At 41.2% G+C, this 10,688-nt stretch overlaps 1 protein-coding gene across 6 annotated transcripts in view; it reads left to right on the top strand.

The window, feature by feature from the left end:
- letm1 (leucine zipper-EF-hand containing transmembrane protein 1) overlaps window positions 1-10,383 on the top strand; it is a 35,087-nt gene extending 24,704 nt beyond the window's left edge. For 2 of the 6 annotated variants that reach the window (XM_079262777.1, XM_079262772.1), the window contains exons 13-15: window positions 1,379-1,411; window positions 1,875-2,031; window positions 3,297-4,765. In XM_079262777.1, the coding sequence (XP_079118903.1) occupies window positions 1,379-1,411; window positions 1,875-2,031; window positions 3,297-3,449 (343 nt within the window). In that variant the 3' untranslated portion in view covers window positions 3,450-4,765. Of the gene's footprint in view, window positions 1-1,378; window positions 1,412-1,874; window positions 2,032-3,296; window positions 4,766-10,319 lie in introns of those variants that run through there. The other 4 variants (XM_079262773.1, XM_079262776.1, XM_079262774.1 and 1 more) reach the window with 4 other exon arrangements.
- Window positions 10,384-10,688: the final 305 nt, after the last annotated feature.

Genomic DNA, 10,688 nt, shown 5'->3' on the forward strand with positions numbered 1-10,688 from the left:
GTCTCGCGGACTATCTTGATGGGAATGCATCCTTTGACAGTTTAGCAAAATATGATGTCAAAATAAACTAACTAATTAAAATGAGTCTCTTCCTAACTTGTTAACTTTGGGTTTAGACGACTTTTTCCTCACTGTTTGTTTACTACTCAAGCTTTAGCAGTAGCTATTAGTGCTGCGACGATACGCTTTCATCCCGATTCAGTTCGGGATTAGTTTGGGTGCCGATTCGATTTAAAATGAAATTCTGTCGATTCTTCAATATTGCTGATTTTTGTAGACTAAAACCAAAAAAATGTATAAAATTTTTTTTTGCTCGTCATTTTTCTTGATTTTGATTAGGAAAAAGCAACACAGCAACACAGTGATTTCGCTCCCCCTAGTCGCTGCCAGGATGACGACAGAACGCCCTGCATTGTGATGTTGTTGCCCTTTCTCTTTAGTTGTAGTCGTGGCTTTTCAGCATCCAGGAGCTGTAGAGCTGCTGTCTGGAGGACGTGGAGATCAGAAAGTCAGTGATGCAAAGGCAACGTTTAACACTTTTAATCTTTTATCAGCAAAACCGGTAGTTATAGATCATTTTTCTGAACGGGACAGATGAGTCGAATATGTTTACGTTGATGTTTCTACATATTTCTTCTGATGTCAGACGTTGTCCTGATGATGATGATCGTCCAATCATGTACCACAGGCTGTAAATGGAAAAATGCTTTTTTCATTATCCAGTGGATTCTGTTGTGCACCTCTGCCACCTACGTACTGTGTGTGTGTGTGTGTGTGTGTGTGTGTGTGTGTTTTAGCACACAGAGGGAACACAGAGCCACCTAGTGGTCATACATGTTAACTGTTTTTGAAATTTGAGAATATTTTATTTATTATGTCCTTTTTAGATATTTTTTTCGTTGTTTGAGTGAAGAAGTTACAGCTTCTGTAACTTGTTTCTCACCAAAGATCAGCTGATTTGGTCGTAAAGAAATAATGAAGATAAGTTTCTCTGTTACGTTTCGGACCACCTATTTTCTTGGCATCTTCTTTGACAAAATGATGTTTATTTTTATTTACCTCAGTGTTTGTAGGAGTTGCATGTTAACATGAGATGTAACAGAAAAGGGAATTAGATTAAATGAAAATGTAAAACATTTCTTTACATGTTGCCTTTGGATCACTTACTTAAAAATCTTCATGAACTCCAGCTGTTTATCTTCATCCTCATCCTCATCATTGCCCTCATTATCATAACTTCCATAGTAAAATGGTGGTGGAGATGGCATAAAGGAGAAAAAGGCTTTTCCTCTAAAATTAATAGAGAAAAACTAAACAAATAAAGTGTTTCAAGCAGTGTGACTGAATCCATTCCCCTAACTGATTTAAAATTTTACAGATTATTCTTTACTAAATATAGCGATGCGACAAGGTAAGCTGAACCGTGAGCCGCCATTTGCTTGCTTGTCAGTGCTGGCATGGCATCGTCAGGATCAGTAATTCCTTTCAGCCTCCTTCCATCTGCTTTCTGAGTCAACATTTTCTAACGACACGTCTCGCAGCACATTAAACTACATTCAAAAGGAGATATTTCCCCTCACTGCTTGGTTTGCTACGTTCAGACTGATTGGGTGTTTCTGGATTATCACACTGGATCTTTATGCAACGCTGAAACTAATTTACTCCGTTTTAAAGTTGCTTTAAAAACAATAATCCATCAAATCCAGTGTGTTGCATTGCATCTCAGCATGAAATGAACTTGGCAGGTTTAAACTGCCACCGTGAGAAATGAGACTCGGATCTGATTGGTGTGACGTGGGAACCGTGAACGCAGCTCAGACTTCTCCACCACATTTTACGTCCTGCCAAAGCCGGTAACCGTTTCCTGTATACAGTCTGTTCTACACCTTCAGGGAGAACCTGATCAGCATCGACGAGCTCATCGCCATCATGCGGCAGATCCAGAACATTCCCGAGGACAAGCTGCAGCGGATCGCCGAGGCCCTCGATGACAACAAAGACGGAAAGATCGACATCGATGATGTCATCAAAGTAAGTTGTGTTTTCTCTATGTTTTTATCTACGGTGCCGTTTGAGATTTAATGCTTATGTTTGTTTTCAACTAGTGAAGACGAAGATGAAGATTTTCTCAGCTGTATCAGACTGGGAGTAAAATTTCCATATAATGTTACCGTAGGACTGGTGAGAGGGAAATGTGTGTGTAGCCCTGCAGATCTATGCAGATCTAATTACTCCAGTTGCTGATACAATCAGAGTAAAACTCCATGTTTAGTAAGGTTCGAAATAATCATTACAGAATATTTATTTTAATCAATTAATAATATGAAATGTTTACAAAACATCTGTTTCTTTTGTTTGAGTGTAGACAAATACACTCACCAACCGTGTTTTCTTTTTCATATAGTTGCAATCTATAAAATCCCACAAATAGTTGGCTTCACTTATCTATCTATCTATCTATCTATCTATCTATCTATCTATCTATCTATCTATCTATCTATCTATCTATCTATCTATCTATCTATCTATCTATCTATCTGTCTGTCTGTCTGTCTGTCTGTCTGTCTGTCTGTCTGTCTGTCTGTCTGTCTGTCTGTCTGTCTGTCTGTCTGTCTGTCTGTCTACATTTATCTATCTATCTCTCTACATCTATCTCTATATCCCCATTATCTATCTCTATGTCTACTTCTATCTGTCTATCTCTGTCCACATCTATCTATCTTTATATTTATATCTCCATCTATTTATCTCTCTCTCTCTCTCTCTCTCAGCTTGACATCAAACTGGTCACAGGTCTGCTTTTTAGCCATTGATGTGAGTCAGGTGTGTTGCAGCAGGGAAACTTAGACTCTGAAGTAGTGAAAAGGCCGACCTGCTGGTCACATGACGTATCCAGTGTATTTCTGTAAACAACAGTTTGACTTACCAGTTTTCTGCCAACTGGTAAGTCAGTAGTGTTTGTCTATGTGCAACGATGCTGGTTGCTTAGGAACGAGCTCCAAGAGATGGTCTTCAGAGCAATCTGCCATTGTGTCCCCCTCCGACCTCCTGTTCAGACTCTTGTTCACATGAGCGCCTCTAGTGTTCAAGTCAATATTCCAACTCATCACCTCGTGTCAACGGAAGCGACCTACGTGCCAAATGACCATGTTGCAAAGCGTTGCTAACAGCAACACATCCCAGCGCCGCAGCAGACCAAGCAGTGGCAGCGTGGGAACACATCCACGAGTTTCTATTCTGACGGGACGGAGATAAGTTAATCGCTTCCTCCGACTTGTCCTGGTCTTGTTTTGCAGGTGGTTGAGCTGATCGACAAGGAGGACATCGACATCTCCACCTCGCAGGTCGCTGACATCATGGTGATGCTGCAGAAGGAAGAGAAGCTGATGGAGAAGGAAAAGGCCAAAGAGAAGGCTGAGAAGGAGCAGGCAGCCACACGCAACAGCTAACTCCTTTCATTTTAAACACAAAGCACTTGTTAGAAAATGAATAAACGACGACCACTGAGAGGTTTTGTGGCTGCTTTCTGGTCACAGAGGACTCTGCACTACTTAAGGGAGAATCAGAGTAACGCTTCTTCTGAGAGTTTGCTCTTTCAGATGGTTGAAAAATCAAACAGGGATGCTTGTTCCCCTTAAATCCAGAAAATCAAGATAAAAGATGATTGTGTTTCCCTTTTCTTTTCTGGTGTGATTATGCACAAGACGTGGACACTTGATTTAGTGTAATAATAGAAAGTAATTTATTAATGCAGGGGGGTAACAGTACATGGAGCCATGGTTGCCATGGTTGCTCTCCCGACTTTGAATTAGAGAAGATGAGTTAAAAAAATGGGAGGGACGGGGTTTATCATTCATTTCATTATGTGATAGAAATGAGATTTTTGCACATTATATCGTCATCATTATCATTCCACCCAGTTTTTCTCCTTTGTCCGGCCATCAACCTCCTGTAGCGTAGAGGAACTTCAGGTTTCTGCAGTGTTCGGTTGCTTGTTGTGGATTGTTGAATGTAGAAATGAAAACTGCAACCAAAGATAGTAAAAACACAACAAGAAAATCATAGAAATCTAATGAGAACTGGAAATCCGTGCAGGTTTGAAGCTTCGCATTTAAAAATAATCCTAAAATAAAGGAGATTTGTATTTTATTGGTCCGTTCACTACTGCTCTGACCTGTGTGGGAATGAGCACAGCACCATGGCAGCGATGGTAATGTATCCTTCATGTAGTAGTGGGGCATCTGCAGCATATGTCATGGGGGCTCGATTGGAGGGGTTTAAAGGCCAGATCCACAGCTGAGCCTCTGTTGTGTTTAATGGAACCGTTTCCTGAGTAGATCTTTTATTGCACGGCGTGACGTGTTGCTCTGCAGCGTTAAACTGCACTAGTTCGCACCAGGACCTACCATTTCACCGCACTGTGGCGAAACCATCAGTGTTGTCGCTGTTTGGTGTTTAATCCTCTTAGCTTTGTGTAAAATGCCAAAGTTGCACTTTTAATGACACATTCTGGTTATTTATTTTAAAAATGAACAAATAAACCAGCAAAGACTGACTGACGCGTACAAACGGTCAGGATCACAGAGACACTGAACGCACCACCAAGCAAATAAATGTCAGCTGCTGCACCGACGAGTCGGAGACAGAATTTCACTTCGTTCCAGCTGCTTTCAGAAGATGCAAGATGAAAACAAAAGTAGTTATGTGCACATAAGCTGTCTAATAATTATAGTAGTCTTAGCCTACAGGTTATGTGCTCAGTGGCCTTCTCACACACACACACACACACACACACACACACACACACACACACACACACACACACACACATATATATATATATATATATATATATATATATATATATATATATATATATATATATATATATTAGTTCATGTACTGTTGTATATTTGTTTTTTTCATATTTTAAGGAGATTATAAAGCGATTGTATTATTTTCACTTCATATAATCATTTTTGGCTGAATAATTTGGAGTGAATTTGTCATTAGATCAGATTATCTGCGTTTCAGACGCATGAAGAAGAAGTTTAGTTGCTTTGGCGGTGTCTGCACTGTAGCGGTGCGTGTCTGTGGGTTGTAGTCCAGGGTCCAGCAGGTCTAATTGCATATAATTTCAGCTACGTTTGTCCAGACAGCCATTGATGCGTATTTCCCCACATACAAAAAAAACGTGCCGTGTGTGTTTATTCTTACTGCCAGCTCTCTGCTTTCCCTCCACGGTGGCTGGAGATGATCCCCTGTGTAAACCAGGATGACAGAGTGGTACTTCAGATAAAGCCGAGTGGGCGACGCTTTGCTTAATCCGTTCCTGGAATCCACTGTGGTAAAGAGTGTGTGCGTCTTCCATCAGGCGCCGTCCAGGTTCAGCCTGGGACCGGTCAGGCTGGTGGGTGCAGGGTAAACACTCACCCCATACATGGGCTGGAGGGTTGTGTTTAGTTTAGAGACGCTCCTTGGCGGGGGGGGGGGGGGGGGGGGGGGGGGGCATGGCATGCGCTGTGCAGCATTAATCTGCGGTCCGTGTAAATATGTCAGAGGAATGTTGTTACAACGTCTGTACTGCAGTCTGCAGGGGGAGCGTGGTGTCTGCGTCCTGACAGGTAGAACATCAGGGGGGCGAACGTGTCTGCTGCCACGGACAGGTTAACAGCCACAGGAAGGAACAGAAGACGGGAATTCTGGGAAGATCTAGAGAGACTGGACCATCTTACATTTTTATACATGCGTTCAACATAAGCTGCAAACTTTTCTAACGGCTTCACCTAATTATTTTTTTTCTGCTGCCGGCCCAAATGGTCATTTTATGCACTAAAATATCATGAAAAAAAGAATTTCAGTCATCAGACCATGACATTAGGATCATTATGAAATGGAATTTGTTAAACCTTCAAAGCATTCGAGTCATGTTGAACTGGATCTGATTTTTTTTTTTTTTTCTTTTAGTTTATCTCTCCAAAACGCCGACGTTTTCCTCCTTCAGAAGAAACTAAACCCCCCAACAGCTGTGTTTTCCTGCAGAGTTTGTGTCTGGCTGCAGGATTAATGCAGATTGGCTCTTTTCTAAGGAAAAGCAGTTTGACGGGGAGCTAAAATCAGCTGACTTTATCTCCCAGAAATCTACAGGTGGTGTTTGCTTTGCCCTTCTCTTTTAGGCTGACATGGGAGGAGGAGAAAAGAGAGGCTACTGTGTAAATGCACCGTGTTTCTGTTGCAGTCGGCGTGAACTGAGTAACGGAGGGACTCAGGGTGTGAATATTCAGACTGAAGCAGCTGCAAGCTGCAGCCTGCTATGCAAACCGTCCTCTTAAGGTTGACTTTTCACATGTGGATGTTGTGTTTTAGAGAAACAAGGGTTTAAAACAATACCTTATTAATGCATCATGCCTCCTTAAGGTGATATTTTTTCTGTCTTTAGGCAGAAAATGTGCGATTAACTCAGTATTCCCTTCCTTTTAAGGACATATGTTCCTGTTATCTGGACACAAATCTTTAAACTGGGTGTTAAGTGGCTGTTTTTCTGCTTCCCTGTAGGGGGGACTGCCTTGCTGTTTGGGGTTTATGTGCTTCTTTTTATCGCGAGAGGGATGATGCTGTTCGGAGAAGATGTAAAGATTTGTTTAGTCTGTAACTGGAAACAAAGAAATGAGGCAGCTGCTGCAAAACCGAGCCTGCAAGAGCAGCTTTATGCATCCAAAACGGCGGTACCGTTTAAAAAAAAGATGGAAAAAATCATGCTTAGAAATGGAGAAGTTCATGTCGCCTCCTGTTAGTTGCTCTGATATTCCTGCTGGAGCTTTTTGTCGGCGGTGACGCGACCACGTCGGTGTGTTTAAACCACCATCATCACTTCCCTCCAGCTTTCTTCTGGTTTTTCTGAACAGTTCACCTCAGAAATGTTTAAAACCTTCAGCTGACATCATGCGACATAAACGAGACGGAAATCAGGAAAAGTTTGCTCAACGTGACGCTACAGCTGCAGTTTAATAGTTGATCATGAAATGATTTTGAATCATATCAGAAAAAGTAAATCTTAGGGAGTGACTCAGCTTAGACTAAAGGAGGAGTCTGTTGTTTTTTTTAATGCTATTTATTAATAAAAAAGTCCATCTTCTGCATCCCAGTGTGGATGATGTTCGGGACATGATGTGATGATGGATTTGTTCAAACTTGAATCTCAAATGTATAACCTGAATAATTATTCTTTTTTTTTTTTGACACATTTTTTGTGTTTCTGTAACAAAAGTATCATTTACAAAATTATGTGTTGAATAAATTGTGAATGATCTTGTATTCCTTTTTGTTTGTTTGTTTTTGTTTTCCCACCTCATCTCCATCACAGTCATCTTCATCACCCCCTCCACGTTTTGTGTAAAACCTCCCACAGAGACATTTTTTGTCATTTCTCATCCCAAACCCTCATTCCTGACTTCTCACCAGCCTCCTACAGTTGTTCTCACACCTCAGAGGAGGCAAACGCAGAAAGTAGAGACTTTAACACAAGATTAGCTATTTAATGCACATTTAACGTGCTTAATCTTAATCCCCCTGTGTAAATCTATGCTCTTGCTTGATTAATTGCTTCGTTTCAAACAGTAGTTGGATTATAACTCAGTTAAGTGGTCACATAAGTGATGTAAAAAATAAAACCTAACAAAGGACAGGTCTACATGTTCAAAAAGGAGCTGGAAGAAGTGTAAAACTCATTAAATCCTTTTTTTTCCCGAAATGTCATTGCTACACATAATATAACACACACATAAACCATGCCCATCAATCCCTCTTCAGTCACATCATTTTGTTTTCAGAGTTAATCCATACTAAAAATGGATTTACCTGCAGGTGTAGTCACCCTGAACTCTTAGTCCCAGTAAATCCAGCTAAGAAAGCATTTCAACCAGCTTTTAGTCACTGGAAGCGATGATGATGTAAACAAGTTCCACCAGAGCAGGAGAACCGGTTTTCTTCGCATGTGTTGTGTTTTTTTGCTCCTGTAAGTGAAAAGCAGAAGTTGGGATTATATTTTACAAGTCATCTCCATGCCACTAAACCAGGTGGTTCCAGTCAGCACTGGGAACAGACCAGTTTCAGTGGCGGAGCAGAACAAACAGCACAGAGACGACTTTGTTGGAGGGAGGTTGAGGCTTTTTGACATACCGCGGCTACCGTACTAAGCTGCATAATTCGTTTCAATGAAATATATTAACATCAGATGGAAGTTAATTCTTACAGAGTGTCGCTTTAAATAAAATATATGTAGAAATCTTTGTTGCTGTGAACAAAATGAAGGAATGTTTGTCAGATTCCCGAATCAGCCTCCATTTAATGGTTTATGTAGCACCTCTGCATCTATGAGCAGTGTATCTCAGTAGAAATGATGGGAATGTTTCCTGGGAGTGAAAGTTGGACATTATTACACTGACTTTTCCCCAGAATGTAACTAATCCCAACGCAGACTGCGTGCGTTTGGACCACAAACTGTATAAAGAGATGGACAGAGCCTCCGTGACGTCACCCAAAGGTTTCTGAAGAGCTGAATTGAAGCTCGGTGGGCGGTTCCTACCATCACCATCTTGGCAGGGCATGCCTGTCGTGTCGCCCGGAAAATACAAATATGGGCAAAGAGGTGGAGCTAAGAGGGGGGCTGTGAGCATCATGGTGGATGATTGACATCAAGCGAACTCCGAGCTGCCTGTAGCTAAGAGCTAACCGAGCTAACCTGGAGATAACAGGAGCTAACCAGCTAACGGAGGTATGCGGGCTAAAGCTAAGTCATGTTGTTAACCGGCCAAAAACCGCGGTTTTTCTATGTTCTTCTTACATGAAGCGGGAGATTGGGTACCTGTCAATCAAAAGGACACGCCCCTAAATATGCCGAATTTCGAGATTAAATTCATTTAAAACAGGCGAGTTAGAAAAAAATTCACTCCCCCCACAGTTGTCATGAAGGTAAACCTGACCTATTAAACTAAAAAAGGATTTTTGTAACAGACTGTAAACATGTTTATTTCTGCTGTGAAGTTGTTGTTTTTTTGTTTTTTTTTACACAGGGATTCGTTCTGTTTGGAGCCCCTAGTGGATGAAGAGGGAACTGCACTTTTATGCCCTTCCGTATAGGCTTCACTTGTAACCGCCGAGGGCTCCGTCCATCTTTCATATACAGTCTCTGGTTTGGCCAGCAGCGCGCGCCACCGTTCTCTGGTTTTCAGACCCGTCTTCATGGATTTGGAAAGTCTTGAATCGTTTCAGCAGCATCCAGGAGGAAGCACTCCTTACATAATCTCAGCGGGTTGGTTTTTGTATAGTTTCCCATCAGACCAGTGTGTTTTACGTCCAGTCTGGCACCTTGCCGCAGCGGCTGAACGCGCGTTCACGCGGCCTGCAACGTTCAGATAATAACCCAATTAATACCCTCATCTTCCTCGTATAAAATACATTTTCTGATCCCCAGAACACCTAATAGAGTCATATTTGGATTAAACAGCTAATGTATTAAGATATGTGGAGGATGCAGATATTAATCTTAATTGTAATATTACATCCTCACACACACACACACACTGCAGGGAGGACTCTGTTATAACTTTGTGCAGTTGAGGTTTTCTGCAGCACTCTTACAGGAAGAAGGCAGAGTTCTGTTTGCAACTCATATAACCATCATATTCTGAATATCGCTGTGTTTTGATTAAGGATAATAGTTGTGTAGATACAGCATGACAGCATTTACATGGATCAAAGTGGAATAACATGTTACGCTGCACAGTGTGTAGGTTGGATGATACTGTTCTTCGTGAGCAGCGTGAGGCAGAAGCATGCACGTCCTGATGCAGCAGGAGGGATTTACACAAACCTTAGAAACAGTTTGCATGTGGAGGTTTCATCACCTGCTGTCTCATCAGTTAAATATTTCCCTTCTTTTGTTCCTGTTATCTGCTTCCATCTGTCATCACATCCCTACGAAGAATCAAGGTGTTTGTTCCTCTGGTGGGTGTCTGACCTGCCTGTCAGGATGCTGTGCAGGCGGATCGCAGTGACGATGTTTCAGGCTGCAGCCTCCGCGCTGATCTCAGGTAGAAAGAGCTCTGCTTTGGGGATTTTCAGCTGTTCAGTTACAAAAATTCAGATGGATGGATTGATCACAGAGGAAGAAGTTGCCTTAAAGATTTTTATGCATGAAGACAGTTGCATCTTGCTGGTTTTTAGAGATTTGAATTGGAAAATTGTAGAATTGAGATTGTCGGAAATAAGTTTTTGCACTTTAAACTGTAAAATTGAACTGTGTTTCATCTTTTTTACAGCATTATCGAGGATTTATTTCCATGTGGATTCAGGGTTAAAGGTTTAGTATGACTGCAATCAAAGACAAGAAAAGGTTTTCGAGGAGCATGTGTCTGCGAGTGCAATCCTGGATATGCAAATGGTTTTGTACGCGTTTAAACTGGAACGCAGGCGTATTATGGTAAAGACACATAATGATGATCCAGAATTTATATAAAAATAAGTGAAAAATCCCTCCCTCGTTTTCAAAAACTGAATGAAAAAGTTTTTATTCAAATGATAACCAAGGCAATAATTTTTAAAATACTAAGAAATGATCCCAGTTTTCCTTTCGGGTCTTAAAATATAATTCTTACTCCTTCCCTTTCTGCAAAGTGAGATACTTAACA

Source organism: Telmatherina bonti (genome assembly GCF_933228915.1).
Source record: "Telmatherina bonti genome assembly, chromosome: 22".
NCBI classification, from domain to species: Eukaryota; Metazoa; Chordata; class Actinopteri; order Atheriniformes; family Telmatherinidae; genus Telmatherina; species Telmatherina bonti.